Source organism: Hemibagrus wyckioides, linkage group LG13, assembly GCF_019097595.1.
Source record: "Hemibagrus wyckioides isolate EC202008001 linkage group LG13, SWU_Hwy_1.0, whole genome shotgun sequence".
Classification (NCBI taxonomy): domain Eukaryota; kingdom Metazoa; phylum Chordata; class Actinopteri; order Siluriformes; family Bagridae; genus Hemibagrus; species Hemibagrus wyckioides.
The window spans coordinates 21,298,579-21,320,252 of NC_080722.1; the positions used below are offsets into that span (position 1 = coordinate 21,298,579).

General features: G+C 38.1%; 1 protein-coding gene across 4 annotated transcripts in view; it reads left to right on the forward strand.

Moving 5' to 3' along the window:
- The first annotated feature begins 1,578 nt into the window (after window positions 1–1,578).
- Window positions 1,579–21,674, forward strand: part of mpp2b (MAGUK p55 scaffold protein 2b) — a 49,331-nt gene continuing 29,235 nt past the window's right edge. Inside the window, exons 1-2 of one of the 4 annotated variants that reach the window (XM_058406884.1) lie at window positions 1,579–1,810; window positions 13,651–13,711. In XM_058406884.1, coding sequence (XP_058262867.1) covers window positions 13,681–13,711 — 31 coding nt within the window. In that variant the 5' untranslated portion in view covers window positions 1,579–1,810; window positions 13,651–13,680. Of the gene's footprint in view, window positions 1,811–13,650; window positions 13,712–16,324; window positions 16,784–21,674 lie in introns of those variants that run through there. The other 3 variants (XM_058406885.1, XM_058406882.1, XM_058406883.1) reach the window with 3 other exon arrangements.

The window sequence follows — 21,674 nt, forward strand, 5'->3', positions numbered from 1 at the left end:
TCCAATACTTTGATTTACTAAAGCGAATGAATAATAAACCAACTGTTAGATTATGAGCTTTACTAAGTGTTAGATATCAGTGTACACTAATGTAGCATCTAAATACAAAAGAACTGTTGTCTGGGTAGATATTTGACATTGGGCCAATGACTATTTTGGGTACTTCTTGTGGCAAAGGAAAACATTTCCTAACCCTGTCTGTGCACTGGGCCAACATCAGTTTGCTTGCTGGGTAATGAATGATGTTTAGGCACAGTAAATAAGACGTTTGCTGGAGTTGACATGAGTAAACGTCTTTTTTTTTACTGTGCATAAATGTTATTCATCAGCCAGCTAGCAAACTGATGCGGCTCAAGTTCAGATTTCCATGGACTGACATCACACTGTGAAAAATATGTGATTGATGATATGGTCAGGTTTCCTTTAATTTTCCTTAAGGTCCACTGATCGTTTTCCTAAGAAACCATGCTCGATGTGTTTTATTGCTTACTCATGGGATTCAAAATGTCTCTGATAGAACTGTGGACTGTGGTTTATTGCTGATGGGATTGATATATATATATATATATATATATATATATATATATATATATATATATATATATATATATATATATAGATAGATAGATAGATAGATAGCTCTGGAAAAAAAGAGACCGCTGCAAGATAATGAGTTTCTTATGTTTTTTTCTTACAGGTGCATGTATTGGTGAGATGAACAGTTTTGTTTCATTTTTTTGTGAACTGCTGACAATATTTCTCCTAAATTCAAAATATAACTATTGTTATTTAGAGTGTATATTTAAAGGAAATGACAACACATCAAAATAACCCAAGATCATGCAGTATTTGCAGAGCTTTAATAACTCAATTAAAACAAAATGCAAATCATTTGTAAACAATGGTTTGGCTAAATAACATTAAGGAATCAGTATTTGGTGGAATAACCCTGATTTGCATGCATTTTGGCTCCATGCTCTCCACCAGTTTTTCACATTGCTGTAACTTTATACCACTCTTTTTGCAAAAAAGCAAACAGCTCAGCTTTGCTTGATGGTTTGTGATCATCCATCTACCTCTTGATGACATTCCAGAGCTTTTCAATAGGGTTCAAGTCTGGAGATTGGGCAGTGCTCTCTTATTTTTTCCAGAGCTCTCTCTCTCTCTCTCTCTCTCTCTCTCTATATATATATATTGGACTATAAACATGATGAGAAAATATGACTTTGAACAAAACAATCTGATTGATTGCAAACCTAATATATCCTGGAACTGTCAAGAGCAATTTTATTTTTCATTTGCTTAAACAGGCCGAAGATAAAAACATGATTCTTTCTTTCTTTCTTTCTTTCTTTCTTTCTTAAGAGATTAACATTAGCTTATTTTGGAGCGTTTATCTTATACAACAAATGCATGAATTCAACAAACGCTTTAATTAAACGCTGTACTCTACAAGCTGCGGGTTATTCTGCGCAGACGGTATTGCTTAAAACGGCAACGCACATAAGCGTGACTCTGAATGCGGCAGAAGTGGGGCGGGTGGGCCCACCACTCCATGAGTGCCTGCTTTAAGAGCTCAGCAGCGCGCTGACCAAATGGATCACTCCAGATTCAGTGGGAGCTGATTGGAGCATCATTCTTCTTCATATGTTTAGCTGTTTGTTTTCTATTAAGATCGGACACTTAGTGCGTTTACAGTTTTATATTAGGGCTTAGCAAGGCTTGTGAGAGGGCGGTTGTGTTGGAAAGCAGTCAACAATCTGGCAGCTCAGCCTACATAATCTCACACTGGAGAAGAGCAGCAGTACGGGTAGGTCGCGCGCCTTTATAAACGCTAGGGAAAGGCTTTTTAATGATAAAATGCATCTTGGTTTACATCTGTAATCATCCAGGCACTGTTGATGGCTACATAACTGACATGCGTCTTGCAATAACCACGTTCGTGACCAAAGCTGCATGAATAAATAGCACTCCGCAATAGGTCATAGGACATACACGGTAGTATGCGGTTAGGGACGGAGACGTGGTTGTCAGGGGGCGTGGCCTGTTGTCTAGGCGATCACAGAACCCGTTGGTGGTGTGTAAGAGCAGGATCGTCACTTTGCTAATTAATGCTATGTTCACAAAGACGATAATATTTATACTGTTTTACTGCAAGGATCAGGATTAAACTGGCTCATATTGACATTGTTTAGGATGTCAGACATTTCTGGTTTACTGACTGTGAGGTGAATTATCCAGCTGGCTAAAAGAACATAATAAATAAATAGCACGTGAGCTATGGAGTCACAAAAAAGCAATTTTTTGGGGGGTCATTATCTATACAGGATCTGGTAAAAACAATATAGCTTTATTGATATCAGACAACTACATAGCAACCTCCGGAAATCCAGATGTAGTTCTAGATTGTTGATGACCAAGCCAGAGGTCAGAGTAGTGAGGAAATACTCCCTGAGAAGACATCCCAGTATCCCATTTTCTTCTGATCTACAGTACTGAGTGTGTTTACAGGATGTTCAGTAGCAGAGTCTTGGGATAAGCACAGGTCAGTATTTATGATTACAGCAGAAGCTTAGAAACAGATCTACAGTAACCACTAAAGAAGTGTTAGGTTTGGATATAAACTGCTTCGCAAAGAAAGCTCCAAGTAGAAGCAGGCCTGTGTGTTTGTGTGTGTGTGTGTGTGTGTGTCTGTGAGTTCCTCTCATTCGAAACAGCAAGGACATTCAAATACACTTATCCATGTACTGCTGTGCCGAGACATCTTCTGTGACCGCCATCACACTGTCAGTGTCCTTGTGATAATGAACTGTTGCCCAGATGATCCCAGAATGATTTACTGTGTCCTTCAAAAACCTGTTTTTTTATTAGTCACCTCAAGTCACGTTAAAAAAGTTTTTTTATTAGTTAGTCACTTTAAGTAGAGTAACTTTTTTAATTAGTACTTCAAATAGAGCGTTTTTATTAATTAGAACATCAAATAGAGCTTTTTTTTATTAATGAGTACGTCAAATAGAGCGTTTTTTATTCATTAGTACGTCAAGTAGAGCATTTTTATTAAAAAGTACTTCAAATAGAGTGTTTTTTATTAATTAGTACGTCAAATAGAGCGTTTTTTTATTAATTAGTACGTCAAATAGAGCATTTTTTATTAAATAGTACTTCAAATAGAGCAATTTTTTATTAATGAGTACGTCAAATAGAGCGTTTTTTTATTAATTATTACGTCAAATAGAGCATTTTTTATTAAATAGTACTTCAAATAGAGCATTTTTTTTTATTAATGAGTACGTCAAATAGAGCATTTTTATTAATTAGTATTTCAAATAGAGCATTTTTTTAATTAAATAGTACGTCAAATAGAGCATTTTTATTAATTAGTACGTCATATATAGAGCATTTTTATTAATTAGTATGTCAAATAGAGTGTTTTTATTAATTACTATGTCAAATAGAGCATTTTTTATTAAATAGTATGTCACATAGAGCGTTTTTTATTAATTAGTACGTCAAATAGAGCGTTTTTATTAATTATTACGTCAAATACAGCATTTTTATTAATTAGTACGTCAAATAGAGCATTTTTATTAATTAGTATGTCATATATAGAGCGTTTTTATTAATTAGTATGTCAAACAGAGCATTTTTTATTAAATAGTACGTCACATAGAGCGTTTTTATTAATTAGTACGTCAAATAGAGCGTTTTTATTAATTATTACGTCAAATACAGCGTTTTTATTAATTATTACGTCAAATAGAGCATTTTTATTAATTAGTATGTCATATATAGAGCGTTTTTATTAATTAGTATGTCAAACAGAGCATTTTTTATTAAATAGTACGTCACATAGAGCGTTTTTATTAATTAGTACGTCAAATAGAGCGTTTTTATTAATTTGTATGTCAAATAGAGCATTTTTATTAAACAGTACGTCAAATAGAGTGTTTTTATTAATTAGAACATCAAATAGAGCATTTTTTATTAATTAGTACGTCAAATAGAGCGTTTTTATTAATTTGTATGTCAAATAGAGCATTTTTATTAAACAGTACGTCAAATAGAGTGTTTTTATTAATTAGAACATCAAATAGAGCATTTTTTTATTAATTAGTACGTCAAATAGAGCGTTTTTATTAATTAGTACATCAAATAGAGCGTTTATATTAATTAATACATTAAATAAAGCATTTTTTATTAATTAGTATGTCAAACAGAGCAGTTTTTTTATATTAATTAGTACGTCAAATAGAGCATTTTTTAAATTAATTAATACATCAAATAGAGTGTTTTTTTAATTAGTACATCAAATAGAGCGTTTTTTTATTAATTAGTATGTCAAGTCACCTTAAGTACGGCATTATTTTATTAGTCACGTAAAAGTGTTTTTTTTGTTTTAATTAGTCACTTTAAGTAGAGCTTTTTATGAATTAGTACGTGAAATAGAGCGTTTTTTATTCATTAGTATGTTAAGCAGAGCCTATTTTTTATTAATTAGTCCATCAAATAGAGTGTTTTATTTGATTAGTCACCACAAGTTACTGCATTGTTTTATTAGTCACGTAAAACAGTGGGTTTTCTATTAGTGATGTCAAATAGAGCATTTTTTTTTCAAGTAAGGTGTTTTTAGTAGAGCATTTTATTAGTCATGTGATTTAAAAAAATGTTACTAGTTACGTCAAGTAGAGCGTTTTTGTTATTCACGTCAAATAGAATATTTTTTACTAGTCACGCCAAATAGAAAAAAAAAAAACCTACTCACTTCAAATAAAGCATTTTTATTAGTCGAGCAGAATGATTTTTGTTTTATTACTCACTTCATGTAGGGAATTTTATTAGACATCTTAAGCAGAAGGTTTTTATTAGTCAGATACAGTGTTTTATTTTTTCACGTCAGGAGAACTGTATTTATTATTCATGCACACCAGAGAGTTTTTATTAGTCCCATCAGCTATAACTAAAACTTAAGCAGTAAATCAAAGGAGAAAAGAAACCGTTAAAAAGACACAACCGCAGTCAGAACAACAGGTACGGGTAGGCTGCGGACGCCTCGAGGACAAATCGTAAGCTGTTTAATACTCTCAGAGCTGTGTCAGAAAAGTCACAGTGAACTTCATCCAGGTCCAAAAGTAAATAATCTCACAGATCTGGAGGTGTTTTGAAGACTCAGAGAGTCAGAGAATTCAGGAAATAACAAACCTGTGAACTCTGTGACTGGAGGCCAGGGCAGAATGATGACTTCCTTCTTTTTTTTGCTGGTCAGAAGTCAGACGTCGAGCAGTTGTGTTTCAGACCAGTTAAAGAAGCCACAGAGTCCTGTGTACGGTGTAGAAGCGACTGCGTTAATCAACTCCAGAGGAAATGAAAATGTGAATCACATTCTTCAGATCATTAAATGAAAAGATATATTTGGCTGCAGAGTCTTCTGGAGTCTGGATGACTGAATATAAAGACTTGTGTGATTTTATTTGAACGTTTATGTTTCACGTCACGTTTTATTAATCAGCTCAAGCAGAGCGTTTTTATAGTCACGTGAAGTAGACGGTTTTTATTAGTCACGTCACGGAGAGTGTTTTGGTTTGTCAGCTGAAGTAGAATGTTTTATTACTGATGTCAAGAAGAGCGTTTATTATCAGACACGTCATTAGTTACGTCATGTCGAGCCTTTTTATTTTTGAAAGTCACGTCATAAGCCTTTTGTTAAAGTCACTTTAGAGTGTGTTTATTAGACACGAGTGTTTTTATCAGTCACGTAAAATAGAAATTTATTTCTTAGTCATGTCAGTGTTATACTCCACACATAAGAAGCCTTATTAAGGATATATGATATAAGAATCGTAATGTATCTCAGATGCGAAGAGACAGTAAGTGTGTGTCAGTCCTTTCCAAGCTCGCTCATTCATAAACATAACCCCGCTCGGCACCTCTGGGGTCGTTACCCTGGAAACCAGCGCGGTCCGAGGGGAAATAAGTAAACAGTGCCTATTTTGGGTCTTGATTTGGTTACTGATAAACTTGTCTCAGGAAATTGTGCAGGTTTTTTGTCTTCCTGAAGGAGATGGATCTGTGCAGAAAGTCAAGCTTTCGAAACGGGTAAAAATCACAAGAATAAAAAATTCTCTCCTCATCTCTGACCCCAACAGTGGAGGCTAATTGATGCATGAGGGTTGAATTAGCTTGAAGCTGTGTGTGCGTGTGTGTATGTGTGTGTGTGTGTGGACTATCTTTCCACCTATGAAGCTCAGCCGCAAAGCTTTCTGACGTTCCACGGTAACACCTTCATCTCATTAATATTCACGAGCACAGGAGAACAATTAATCCAGCCGTAGCCTGCGGGACCAATCAGGGACAGAATTAGCATAAAAGTAACTGAATTTCTGACGTATCACAGGTGTCGATCTGGAGTGTGACGAGCGCAATATCAGACGATTGCCTTTTGTTCGTTATTAAACAGTCGCTGTTCGCATCTCATGTAATTTAACAAAGTAGCGCGAGGAGTTAGTGAAAGCAGGACGCGTTTTAACCCTCTGCTGTTAAATAATAATGCTGACTTATAATTATTTGATGCCCTTTCTCTAGTTGCCATGGCGAAAAGCGGGAGAAGAAAGTGGATGGGGTGGAAAAGGGGGGGGGAGGTGTTATGGTTGTCTTGGATACAGCCGTTTTCCCCTGTGATGTAATGAGGAAGTGGACCTGTGGGAGAGCAGGAGGCTATTCTTAGGAATGTGTTCGGATGATTGTGGACACACGGTGTTTAGTGCGCTTCAGGAATGCTGACGTTACGTGACTTCAGGTCAATCCAAAGCGTTCCGGCACTGGTCCGTTTCCTGTGACTTCATACGATGTTCTCAAAACAAAATGATTCGCTAAAACGCCTCGAGACTCACACATTCTCTAATTGATACGTCAAGTAACTCTTACTCTGATTGGTCCCGCAGGCTACAGCTGGATTAATTATTCGCCTTGGCTCATGAATATTAATGAGAAGCTGTTAGTTCTGTTCTTATAGGAGGAAAGATGGCCAATATAGTGCTGATATTTTTTTGTCATTAAATTAAGCTACATAAATTGAACGATTGTTCACTGTCAATCAGAAGAGCAGTGTCACGTTCTGTGCTCATAAATGTTTATTTGAAAAGCTTTGCGGTGTATCAGATGGGTTTGCTGCCATCTCACATCTCTGGTCCTGAACACTGTGATCGATTTTTTATGTCTATCTCTGTGATAATAATAAACAGAGGGAATGCAAAGACCTTCTTCATACACACAGCAGCACATGTCTGCCCTGTAATCACACCCGTGTACATAACTACATGCCTCCTCTGTAATCACACACACACACACATATACAGCTGTGTTTTGTGTTGTGCTGATTTCTGGGCAGTGTGCCACAACAGGAAGCCCGATTTCACAGGATCCACACCAGAGAGGATCAATCTGAGTGATAGAGAGAGAGAGAGAGAGAGAGAGAGTTTGCTGTCTTGGTTTGATTAAGTTATGAAGATATAAAATCTCAGCGCTTCAGTTTTATCTCTTCCAGTTATTAAAGCACACAGTCAGAACATCTAGCTCATGTAGCCATTCATCCCGTGTCAGCGTGAATTAAACATTAAAAAAGGTGTTTTTGAAACCTAAGTATCTGAAGTTCAACTTTTATTTTGCGACTTTGCGTCGCACCGCTGCAGATTTTAGACCGTATTCAGCTTTGGAATTGTAAATGATTGATCGCTGTTGTGGAGATTTGTTGATGTTAATGAATAATCCTGAATCTTGATGAGACACAGTCACTGGCTGACAGAGAGAGAGAGAGAGAGAGGGAGAGAGGGAGGGAGAGAGGGAGGGACAGTGAAGGAGAGATAGAGAGAAAGAGTCATAGAGAAAGCAAAATACTGAAATTGAGACAGAGATAAAAAGAAAGAGAGAGAGAGACTGAAATAGAAAGAGAGAGAAAGATTGACTGGGTGAGACAGAGAGGGATTGAGAGTGTGAGATACACATAAAGCAAGACAATTAAATACAGAGACAAACAGAGAGAGATGGACTGAAATAGAGACCTAGAAAGAGAGAGTGTGTGTGTGTGTGTGTCTGTGTGAGAGAGAGAGAGAGAGAGAGAGAGAGAGAGAACATGTAATGAAGTGATGCATTGAGGTTAACAGAAGTGTAATGACCGCATTATCCACATTCACTTCAAACCGGAACGCATGAATGAATCGTATATGAAGCGACTCAGGAGTCATTTAGAAAAAAAAGTTTTTCTAAGATGATCTTAAAGATTCAAAGTGGACTTTAGAATTACAATTTCGTGATTGTTTTAAAGCAGCAAGCAGATCTGTTAAAAATGAATTGAGTTTAATTGAGTTTACTGAAAAAAATGAAGAATCAAATTCTAATCACATTGTGGTCTGTTCATCGATTCATGGCATGCCTTGAAGATTTAAGCAAAGTCTGTGCCTCAGTGTCTGAATCTGTCCATCTCTCTCTCTCTCTCTCTCTCTCTCTCTCTCTCGCCCTCTCACACACACACACACACACACACACACTGAGGGCAGCAGGCTACATGGATGTACAGTCAGTGTTTAACAGCTCCTCTTGGGTCTGTATTTATGGTTCTGTGTGTGTTCACACTTCAGTCACGAAGCTGGTGTAAGCTGTAATTAAGGTCCTGTGCCTTCAGATCTGTGTGTGGGTGTGCCATATACTTCCTCTAAGTGTTATTATATATAATTGCCACTATTATATATATATATATATATATATATATATATATATATATATATAATTTTTGTTTTTATTGTATATGTTTTTAATACAATGTGTTTTTGAGTGTTTAAGGAGTTCATGTCGTAACTTGTTTGTGTATGAGTTCTCAGTTCTTTACACAATAAACACATAAAATCACAAAAAACTAGCCTGAGTACACTTTCACAGGCACTTGGCTTTATTGTTTTCTTCACCTCAGTGCGGTTCTATAGCCAGAAAACTGAAAAAGCACACTCAGGTTGAAGAGGATCTGAGTGAGTTGGTCTCAATCCACTTCCAAGAGAACACTATTGAAATATGACTTTGAATCGACTCAATGAATCAAACAAAAGAATTGACTTCTGATACAGATCCTGGGTATTCTAATGAAACCAGGGGAAAGTAGTTTTGTTTCATGATGGCAAATTTTTTGTTGTGAGTTTTTGTTTAGTTTCTAAAATGGTCTAAATGACTTTCAGTCATTACAAATACTCCTCTCAGTACCTCTACAACATTTTATCTTCACTAGTCAACCCCCCCAGCTCCATCTGCCTCATCTTCCCTGACTGCTGAAGACTTCACCTCCTTTTACAATGAGAAAATCTACCAGATGTTCACTTCTACCCGACTACACCTACATCAAACAGGCAGGATCCCCTACTCCACTGTCACTGTCTCAACCCTAGCGGTCAGTCTTGCAATGCTACGACTTGCCCACTGGATCCAGTCTCTTTCACCATGCTCCAGACAGTCTTGCAAGACCTCTTGCCTTTCATCACTACAATCATCAATGAATCCCTAACATTTGGTCATGTACCAACTACTTTCAAGAGAGCAAGGGTTGTTCCCATACTGAGGAAACCTGCTCTGGATCACTTGGACATCAGCAACTACAGATCAGTTTAACCTCTCTCTTTTTTTTCTAAAATTCTTGAACACATTGTCTATAGTCATCTGTCTGTCTATATCTTGCAGAACAACCTCCAAGATCCCAAACAGTCTGACTTCAATGCAGCACATTTCACAGAGACTGCCCTTTTATCCGTCACTGAGAAACTACATGTTGCAGATCTGTCATCTGTCCTCATCCTCCTCAACCTTTCGGCAGCATTTGACACAGCCAACCACAAGTCAACCACAGAGAACCATGGGAACTGGAAGGTCGCTCATATCAAGTAACATGGAGGGGATCGACATCTGCTCCACACAGACTCTCCACTGGTGTCCCACAAGTCTCAGTACTTGGTCCTCTCTATTTCTCCCTCTATACTCACTCTCTTGGTGAAGGAATATCCTCACATGGGTTCTCTTACAACAGCTATGCCGACGACACTCGTCTTCTCCTTCCCTCCCTCAGATGCTGCAGCTTCCGCTCGGATCTCAGTATGTCTGGTGGACATTTCATCATTGATGACACACTCATCACTGACTCATCATCAGACTCACATCATCAGATACATCAGCTGAAACACAATCCCAGCAAAACTGAACTTCTGGTAATCCCAGGTGATTCATCCCCAGGTCAGGATCTTGTGATATCCCTGCACAACTCCCTGATTTCCCCTTTGGCCAATGCTTGCAACCTTGGGGTAACCATGGACAATGAACTGTCCTTTTCCTCTCATCTTGCTAATCTGACATGCTGATGCAGATTTATTATCTACGACCTCAGAAGGATTCAGCCATTTTATTAACACAGGCTGCTCAGGTGCTTGGTTAGTCTCTTGCCATTTTGAGTCTTAACTGCTGCTCCTTTCTGCTGGCAGGTCTACCCCTGAAGGCAATTTGACCTCTGCCACTGATCCAAAATGCAGATGCATGGCTTGTTTTCAACCTGCTTTAGTTCTCCTAAGTGCTGAGCTCCAGTAGCTGCACGCATCAGATTCACGCTTGCCCACAAATCCAAAAATGGACCAGCTCCTTTTTGTTATTGTTCTAAAAATTGTTCAGATTTAAGTGGCCTTTACCAAAATTACTGCTTTGATGAAATAAAATGTGTGTGCTGCCATATACTTTCTTTATAATTGAAATAATTAAAATTGCAAGCAGTGTTTTCGGGGCCCAAGCACCCAGACTCGGTGAGCTACACATTCACAGGTACACTATAATTGTTGGATAGCAGTGAAAGGAAAACAGAGCCATAGTTTTTGTAAACAACGTGATTTGTATGTTCACTTATGATGTGTATGTTTTAACCATGGATAGTCGTGCCATTTTTTTACTCTATGAGGAAAGATCTAGAACAAATTGTTAGCAGGGTGCAGTTGCTGCTGCAGCTGCCACTACCTTTTTGACCTGTGGTGTTGTCAGGTTGCAGTTAGAAAAAGGTATTTTAGCATATCATTGTAACTTTAACCGGCCTTTGTCAAGTGGTCCTTTTTATGAAATTTATTGCATTACCTCAGGTCATGGTTCTGATGATGCCTAAGAAGTCTCTTGAACTCTTCTCGATCCAGGAAATCCAGGGATGCCTAGCTTTTACATTTTGGACCAAAAACGTTCTTCCAAATTAGGCCTAAATTTGACCCGATGTTGATGCTAGAGTGTTTGTAGCACTTGGCCCAAATATGGACAGATTGTTCCTCAGACCCTCCCTAATCAATGTGTCTAACTTTCTCCCAGACATTTCTATTGGCTGCTATAGACAACTTAGCCAGAAGAAGGAGAAGAAGAAGAAGGACTGAAGTAATGACAGATGCCTGCACACCTTTGGTGCTTGGCCCCTTGGAGTTGGCACTAAATAAATGATTAAATTATTCTATAAGTAACTATGTTAGAAATATTTAGTGTATCATGCCCATCACTTATTCTCTGTTACAGGCAGAACACATGCAGTTCTACAGCTCCGAATCTAGCAATTGGTGTCTCAAACGCTGCATTTTTGGGTCACTTCCTGCAGTCAGGTCGATTCAGAGCTGAATTGTGTTCTCTCAGAACACTTACAGTGCTTCAAATAGGATATTGATTGTGAGCTGCAGCTGTAATGTTTTGCATTTTCTGCTCATGCGTGTCCTTTTCATATCTTTATGGTTATTCACGTCACTATCCGAAGAAAGCTTTGGACGCCCGGTGAATGAAAGCAAGGAAGACTTCATTTGCACAGACCCTCCATAAATCAGTTGCTACTCAGCTTGTGTACTTTGTTCTGCATGCATCAGATTACTGTCTCTGTCTTTCAGGGATGATATCATTCAACCCCAGACACTTTTTAAATCAATTTCCTGAAAGAAACTTCCTCCATTGTATTAGCTGCTGTGTTAAATGCGTCAATCATCTGTAACTGTGGACTTTGTGGTCTGTGAATAGCTCCCTCAGGATAGAAGTCCTCTCCTTCCCTTTACAATAACGACATTTCACAGCGTTTTACAAATGTTCAAATAGTCATGGACGTTAGCATCAAGTGTGTTTGTTGTGGTGAAAATGTTAACCTATTTGAGGAAAAAGCCCGACAATTTGTTTTTTCTTCCATCTACTGGGCCATATCAATATCTTCTGTTTCTTTATCATCATCCTGGTACATGGAGTTGATATGGAAGAGGAAAATGTTCTGATTTGGCCAGTGATTTGCTATTTTGGCTTATTTGAGCTATTAAAGGTACATTAGTCCAAACTGTTGCGCAAACTTGTCTTTGATGGACACCATTTTTCACTCCCACTCAGTTACACAAAGCTCTGTCTCCAGAATGGACAGAATCCAGCGAGGATACCCCGGGTTAGTCACTAACACATCAAGCAATTTATTTCAAGTTTATTTATTCCTCCCCCTTATTTATTCAGAGCATTGCCTTACTTCATTTTACATCTGTCTAATAAATATATTGTGATCTTCCATAGCTAAAGAAGATTTTACAGGGTGTTAACGGTGGCTAGTTAATAGCAGGACAGCTGTGCATGCTTCCAGAAACCTAGCTTTGAAATGAAGCATTAGCAAAGCTTCACTTTGTACCTTTATTTTATACATTTTAATTTCACTAAACAACACGACTTCCATGTCTTCCATGTGCAGGGGTTCTAATATGAACCCACTGCACTGCACTGTTCCTATATCACCACAAAGGATACCACAATTTGTAAAATGGAGTCAACAGAAAAATCCATTTCATTTGTGTGAAGATGTGAAGATGTAGTGCGACTTGTTTTGTAAAATGTCGTATTATTTTCTAGATATGGACATGACACCGGGTCCACGGTATAAAGAGGAAGGCATTAGTTTTTCCTACATTTAGTAGCGAGATGACGATGGAAAGAAATTAAGATGTTTGTAAATGAAAAATTCCAGTTTTACAAAAGAAACGTGCAAAAATTCTTGAAACATTCTTATAATAGAGCGTGTTTAAAGAAAAAATGATTCAATATTCAGTAGACCTATGGTTGTTGTTGGTGTTCAGGTTGTACGCCATGAAACTCCGTAAATAGTATAAAAATATAAACAATAAAACATTTTTATGGAATTCATTTGAACTGACAATAAAACACAATATAATTACAACTTTCAGACCTTTTTTTTTTTTTTTTTGCTGTTTTCTAGAACAAACGCTTGAATTGAAGCAAATTATCTGTTTATAGTTTGATATGAATGAATGAATGAATGAATAAATAAATAAATAAATTAAATAAATTTAAAAATTTAAAAATTAAAAAAAGAGAGGCAAAAGAGAAATATTAAATAAAATGGTGTATAGTGAAGATATTTTTACTCTGGTGCACAAGCGGTCATTTTGCAGTGTATTAACAATTTTTACAGTAAAATAATTAAAAAAAAAATTCACATTTGATCTGCAGCTTGTATCCTTTACCTCAGACTTAATAAATGTCATTTTATTCCAATAAAAAAAAGTCCTTTTTCTAAGCTTTTTGTCAGACATTTTTCTTCTTCTTATCTCTCTCTCTCTCTCTCTCTCCTTGTCTTAGAAAGCCCAGAGAAGTCTCAAGATACCAGCCATGCCTGTTGCATCATCCAGCTCTGACTCAGGTGAGCCTCTTGTTTTTCCACCTCTTTCCCTCTCTAATAAATCCCTGAACACGCCCGTCTCACACGCTGCATTTACTGGCTTACTAATCAATCAGAACAATAAAAACAAGGCAAGGCGAAATGATTAGCATCAGATTCACCAATGGCTTTGAAGAGAAGCATTATTATTATTATTAATGTGTCCCATTAGCTGCATGGTAGCGTTAATGCAGTATGTTTACATCCAGTTGCGTCTAATTTTGTCGACCAAATCTTAATATAGCTTCAACAAGAGCTTATTCTTTTTTTATGATTGAAGAAATTTGATCCATTAAAACATTAAATGGTTTCTGTGGTGGTGGAAACAAAAACACTGAGGCAGACAGTAAAGAAAGCAGCTTTAATTCGTATTCTAAAAATATCACAGCATTAGATCCTATCATACAGAATCAGGCGGTGTGCTCAATAATCATCACCCGTATACCTGCTCTTCTTTACATAAAAATCTTTGTGCTTGTAGCCTTGAACTTGGGACAGATTTTCTAGCCGCCTCATGATCAAAGGTTTTCGATGCAGGATTAGATTTTTTTCTAAAGCCAACATGTTTAAGCTCCAGACTCCAGACTGGCACAGAGACTGCCCTAACCAAGGCATGATTAGCAGTTAGCGGCAGTCTGACACATCAGCCTGGTCTTTACTCTTTTCCTCTTGTTTACACTGGAGCTGGACTCAGGCGTGGGATGTCACAGCATTTGATGAAAATTCCTTTTCTCAGATTACCATCACAGTTTCCTTCAGGGTAAGTGGAGAGAGAGAGAGAGAGAGAGATCATTCCTCCTTTCCTCTGCTTTCTCTAAGGAGCCATTACATTGCACTCACTCTGTCTATCTATCTTCTGGATCTCAGCGGGGGAAAGAGTCATGAAACGAGTCAATTCTCTGATTCTGATTCGTTTAGGTGAACCTTAAAAGTTGAGTTTTGATTTTTTCCCCCTTCATCTAATATTATAGATACACAATGCTGTTACTCCGACAGTGTAATTTAATCCAAACGCTTCCATGGAAACCTCTTTTCAACATCTGCACTGTTCATTAGCGTAAACTGATTCATCTTAAGTGAGTGCTTTTTTCAGGGTCACAGGGATGTTTGATTTTGTGTTTGTTCATTCAATCACATCAAACATGTCTTCATTCAAGTTTATAATTAGATCTAATGCCTATGACAATAAACCCATGTCCTGAAACGAGTTAATAATTCAGTTTGGGACGTCTATATATACACTACATTGCCAAAAGGTTTGGGACGTCTGCCTTTACATGCACATGAATATAATATGGAGTTGTCCCGCCCTTTGCAGCTATAACAGCTTCAACTGTTCTGGAAAGGCTTTCCACAAGGTTTAGGAGTGTGTTTATGGGAATTTTTGACCATTCCTCTAGAAGTGCATTTGTGAGGTCAGGCACTGATATTGGACGAGAAGGCCTGGCTCACGGTCTCCGCTCTAATTCATCCCAAAGGTGTTCTATGGGGTTGAGAACAGTTCTCCATCTTTGGTTTCTTTGGTTTCCTCCACACCAAACTCACTCATCCATGTCTTTATGGACCTTGCTTTGTGCACTGGTTTGCAGTCATGTTAGAACAGGAAGGGGACATCCCCAAACTGTTCCCACAAAGTTGGGAGTATGGTATGCTGAAGCATTAAGATTTCCTTTCACTGGAGCCAAGGGGCCGAGCCCAACCCCTGAAAAACAACACCCGAATTCACTGATTTGGGGCGGTGTCCCAAAACCTTTGGCAATACAGTGTGTGTATTTCGGCTAGAACAAGTCAAAATATATTTTAAAAGTTCATTCATGTCACACGCGTGGTAATTTATGTGAATACAGACATAAATAGAAGGTGCACTACTCAGTTTCTGTTTTGTTTGTCTGGTTGCTGTTGCTGGTTGTTGTAGGGCTCCAGATGTTAACATCTGCATGAGTGGTGCATTTCTCCAGCTCGTGTTCTTCCATGAGTGATACATTTATATTTGTTGAGAAGGTTGTTTGTTGTTCTTTAGCCTTATTAAATGAAATTTATCTAAAACATTTTTTACCTCTCTTTACAGCAGTCGTATTATTTCCCAGTCTTTAAAAACCCAGTCTTTATAAACTTTATGCCATGCCCACTTCCAGTTAAATGACACTGGCCAAAAATTTAAACTGCAAAAAAAATTCCTGATTAAAGAAAAACTTATCTGATACTCCTCACATACGTGTTCCTAGTATTTTCAAAGCATTCCTAGAATTATTTATTCATTTTAAAGATAAATTTGCTTCTTTCTAGAAAGAGCTGGTTGAAAATAGAAAAAAAAGAAAAATAGAAAAATAGGCATAGAATTAACACTCTTATTTTGGTTTCAAAACTGTGTAATAATAGAGAGAAATATAGAGAAATAATAGTTGCCCGTATTTAAGATGATAGATGATTTCTTTGGAAATGTTTTGGAAAGAAACTCATTGAAGTCCTAAATCCAACTCAGGATCCCTTCAGACCTCTTCAGTCATAAGTGACATCATATTCACTGCTGAATCTGCACTAGTCACGTTTAAACTTGAGATAAAACATGTCCAGTTTAGAAAAGAACGACATTGAGTCGACTCCTGATCCGACTCACTGAAAAGATCTGGAACTCCCAGTAGGAGCATCAGATGTGCCTTGAGATAAATTGAGCTTCTGAGCTAAAAAAAAGAAAAAAGGAATAAAGAAAAGAAAGCCATGAGATCTGATAAAGCGACATGGGGAGCCTCGTTTTCTTCCAAACCCTCCCAGCTATTGTCAAGAAGGATTGAGCAGAGAAGCAGGTGAAGAGAACTAATGAGGAGAGGAAGACTGAGACACTAAGAGGAGGGAATTCAGGAAGGGAAGGGAAGGGAAGGGCTGCCGGCAAGCGTCGCTGACGTCAGAGAAGTGAAAAAGCGAGGGAACGGGAGGAGGAGAGCAAGCGCCAGGCAGAGAAGGAGAGAGCGACGGAGGAAAGCATGGCTGGGAGTCTCTTTAACAGGCTGTCTCTGGAGGAGGCCGGCTCTCTTAACTCTCTCAGGAGTCCAGGAGGTGAGAGAGAGAGAGAGAGAGAGAGAGAGAGAGAGAGAATGTATGCTGATGATTATGATGATGTTTGCCATAATGCTAGTGTCTTTTCGTGTGTTTTTATAGCATTAAGTATTTTGTATTATATATGATGATAAAGTGCTTTAAAGGAAAAACAGATAAAGGAAGGCACAGGAGAGGGAGGGGGAAAACAGGTGACAAGTGAGTGTGAGGTGTGTGTTATTTTCTGTGGCCCGCCCACATGTTTTTTTTATATTATTTTAAAAGCGTCATTATTTTTTGTTAATGTTTTATGTTATGAACCGTTATATTTTTTATGCGTTTATAATTACATTTAATTTGATGGAATTTTATGCTTATTTATTTATTTATTTGTTTGTTCGTTTGTGTATTTATTTATTTTTTTTACACATTTCACTTTCTCTACCACTCAGCACATGGCTCTTCATGATGTTTTTTTTTAAATGTCGTTCATGTGTACAGGAATTTTTTCAAACGAGAATAAAATTTATCAGAAAAAAAAAAGAAATCTGTTAAAATTTACACTGAACTTGAGAAAAAGTTTGAGGTTTGTTGGGCAACAACTAAGGTTGCTTTGCTGATTTTTGAAAAGCATTTACACCGATCAGGCATAACATTATGAGCAGTGAGAGTTGAAGTGAATAACACTGATGATCTCCTCATCATGGCCGCTGTTAGTGGGTGGGATATATTAGGCAGCAAGTGAACATTTTGTCCTCAAAGTTGATGTGTTAGAAACAGGAAAAATGGACAAGCGTAAGGATTTGAGCGAGTTTGACAAGGGCCAAATTGTGATGGTTAGACGACTGGATCAGAGCATCTCCAAAACTGCAGCTCTTGTGGGGTGTTCCTGGTTTGCAGTGGTCAGTATCTATCAAAAGTGGTCCAAGGAAGGAACAGTGGTGAACCGGTGACAGGGTTATGGGAGGCCAAGGCTCATTGATGCACGTGGGGAGGGAAGGCTGGCCCGTGTGATCCGATCCAACAGACGAGCTACTGTTGCTCAAATTGCTGAAGACGTTAATGCTGGTTCTGATAGAAAGGTGTCAGAATACACAGTGCATCACAGTTTGTTGCATTTTGGCAGAAAAAGGGGAACCAACACAATATTAGGCAGGCAGTCATAATGTTATGCCTGATCGGTGTATACAATTATATAAAATGTTCTTTTTCTCATCATCTTTAAAAAATTGTGGAACATGTGACTCGTGGAAATATTCCGTAGGTAACAGGGCTGAATCAGAAATGTGCATCTGTTTTATAACCTGTAACAGATGACTTGGGGAAAAGCTTGTGATGTGCGATGGATTCATACATTAATACACAAATTCACTTTTTGTAAAGCATTCCTGTCTCAGATGGCTGCCTAAATGCAGAGTAAATGCTTGCATTTACAACAACATGTCCAGTAGAGAAGACATACTTGATGTGAAGGTTGTTGCGATTCTGGGTGAAGGAAACTTTCAAAGGAATTTTTGTTCTATTGCATCTTGATGAGGTCAAAGTCTTAAAAGCTATGTCGCTGCCTTACCTTTAAACGTTTTATGATGATTTCTTTGCCAAGTGCACTCTTGAAAGTGAAGTTCAGACCAAAAATGCTAGTGAAGTTTATGAGGTCATGCTAGCTACAGTTTAATGTTGACGTTATGGTTCCTTTTGGAAAAGCTAGCGGAAGGATGTGTGATTATGGCAAGACCTTGGAGGCTAATCTGTGGCTAAAATTTTACTGCATACACTGTATACAAGTCCTAATTGCTTCACAGCAGTTTTAGATGAATAATAAGCTAAATTGTAAAAAGTTGTGTGAGCTTTCCACTGTGCAGTCATTCAGAAAAAATACAGCAAGGCCCAGAAAACTATTAGCTTAGTGCATATGTAGTAAAGGTCTATAATAAAGGTCTAGAGCAGGCGTGTAAATCTGTAATTAAGGTCTAAGGTAAAGATCTACAGTCTATCATTAAAGTCTATGGCAAGTCTAAGCTTATAATGAGTCATATACACTCATTGAAGGTGTGTGACATAGAGCTAACCATTACAAGGTTTTCTCTGGAGTGTTTTACGATGATGATAGTGGGTGATTGGGGAATGGGGGAATTTGTAGCCTGTGTGTGGCCTTAAAATAGTGATGTCCTGAAACAGTTTTTGGACTGCTGATAGCTTGAATTACTGGGTGATAAAGACAATTTGTAGTCCTTACAACCCTTGATGTACAAAATAATTACAAAACCTTCAGGACCGTTGAGGTAGGGGGCATGTGTGGAGTGGTATCTAGACCATATTCATCTCCAACTCATTGGTCATAAAAGGAATCATTTTGTTTGGAACATTTCACTCTCCTTTTCTTGCAAAACTTCTGGACCAGCTCTCCCTGGCAACACATCAAAATTCTGGACCTCTTAAATCCCCAGTGTCCTGACATTTTGAAGGCAGAATTAAGCGTCTCTACAGCTGTCTGTGCTAGCACTGTTCATAGCATCCGGTGAGACTCTCTACATCAGTGTCTTGCCAAGAATCTTTGACTGAAGAAAGAAAGTACACAAATCAAATTGTCTACTTACATGACATCTATATGACATGAGACCCCTTGTGTTTTGCAAGACAACCACAGCAAATCTACTTGTTCCATCCACATCCGGACTAGCTGTACGGCTGCTCATAGAGACCATAAAGATTCTCAAGCTGTCCACAACAGGGAAGCAGCTCACCAATCCTAAGAAGTATCTTCCATTTGTTTTTGTTCTTCTTGCATAACCCATTGAACAGCTTCTTATAATCACCTGCCTAGGGGTTATTAATGGCCACCCTGCGCAACAGATATCAGATGGAACATTGCTTTCAATTGAGGCTAAATGCTATGCAGTGACCTAAACATTTTTATCTCCTTAGTCAGACAATCAAGACAATACCTAGTGTTCTTTATAGTCAGTAAATAAACTCAGTAAAGACCCAGTTGTGTTCCTGGCCATGGATAACTTAGGTATCTTCTGATCCTAGAGAGTTGTGTTTTGCTTTATTTCCCTTACCTCTTGCCCAACCTTCTTTTGAAAACCTGGAACTGCTTTTGCTGAGGTTGAAAAGAAGATCCTGCCCTTCCAATCCACACAGATCTTCTACACTTAGTTCACCTGACGAGATAGATCATCCAGGAAAGTAGGAATACATCTTAGAAAATCATCTTGTGTGGGGTTACAAACCAGGTTTCACTGGTGGTCCATCAAAACGGGTGTACAGGTGTGTTCCAGATGGTCAATGTGGTGTAACCAAAGCAGAATTCTTTTAGACACTTCTCAAGTAAAGTTTTTTTTCCCAGGTAGGAGCTTGACAATGGACTCCAATATACCCTCCAGTCATATTTTCCCCACCCTTTTGAAACCTAGTATTGTGCTGTATTCTTATATGGCCAAAAGGTTGTAGACTCCTGAAGATCCCAGGAGGCCTTGGGCCCAGTTGCCATACCAGTTCTTCTCTGGTATTTAGAACTTTACTGAGTTTAGTCCAACCCTGGCAAACCGTCTCTTTATTGACCTCACTTGGGTATTTTCATGCTGGAACAGAGTTTGAGCTCCTTTTCACAACTTTATCACATGACACATTTTTCTGTTTCTACTGATTTCCAGTATCTCATAAAATATCCTGGCACTGAGGCTCTTAGGTGCTGCAACTATCTGAGGTTTTCCTCAATTTACTAGGATGCAATATAAATGGTTAACTTTATACCGCCCCTTATTTCTGTCTGATCTCTTTGTGGTTGTTGTTAATTAATGTTAAGCTGTTCTAATTCTATTCTCCAGGTTTTTAGATCAGTCAGGGGTAAAGCTGCAGGACTGATCTTTTGACTTGCCATCTCTTTAACAAGATGGTATTTGAAGCTATTACAAGGAGTTTTATTTTAGAGATTACACAGGTATGTGGATGGTAACAAAGGTAAAAGTTTGCCCTCAGCTGCCCCTGTATTTCCTGGGTCCTGTGTGCTGAGTGGCCTTTCATAATCCCTCACCCCTGCTTCTACCCTGAAGGTTACCCTGCATACCAGCACTGGCTATTGTACAACTAGTATTAGGTAGTATACACAAGATGTCACTCTCACTTTAGGATTTCATGCAGTAATATAACTTTATATATCATGTCAGATCCCTGTGGTCAAGATCCTGTGACGCTAAGTCAGCATCGGTGTCTAGGGTATCCTCCTAGTATCGTGAATTCTGTTATTCAAGCACTTTCGATTGCTCGATTGCTGTGAATAACTTATAACCACAAGTTGCTTTGAGGTTGTTAATATCATTGGTTGGCAGATCGCTTGTCCGGACTGTTGGTTTTCTATTCAAAGTTAACACATTAAAAGTTCACACCTCAGTATAGTACTCTCAGATTCTAGGAATTTGGGAGACATGCAGTTCTTATGGCTGTCACACCAAGATTAAAGAACTTATTTTAATCTCTGGGAATGTTTTCATCATCCCAAAGGAGGTTACGGGAAATGGATGCACATGCTTGTCTATGTGCCAATGCACCAGGTCAAGCATTCTGTTCTTGTTTCCTGTTTCCTTTTGCATCTTGCCAGGGTGTTTCCCAGAAAATCTACTCTCTGGATGTTTTTCAAGCAACATTACGGTTCAGGATGTTGGAATGTCACTACCTGAGATTGATGGAGTTCTGAGTTTGGACACAGCTAGGACTAAGTGTCAGTTATATCTTTATATCTACCATGTCTCCAGGAGATGAGAACCCTGGTTCTGTATCTGGATATTATACTGGTATCTTAAAACTATTGGTTATTAATACACTTTAAAACACTATTGCACTGACTTCCTGTGCAAACACAAATATCTCTCATCCTATAGCATCACATCACGCCTGTCGAGCCATTTAATTC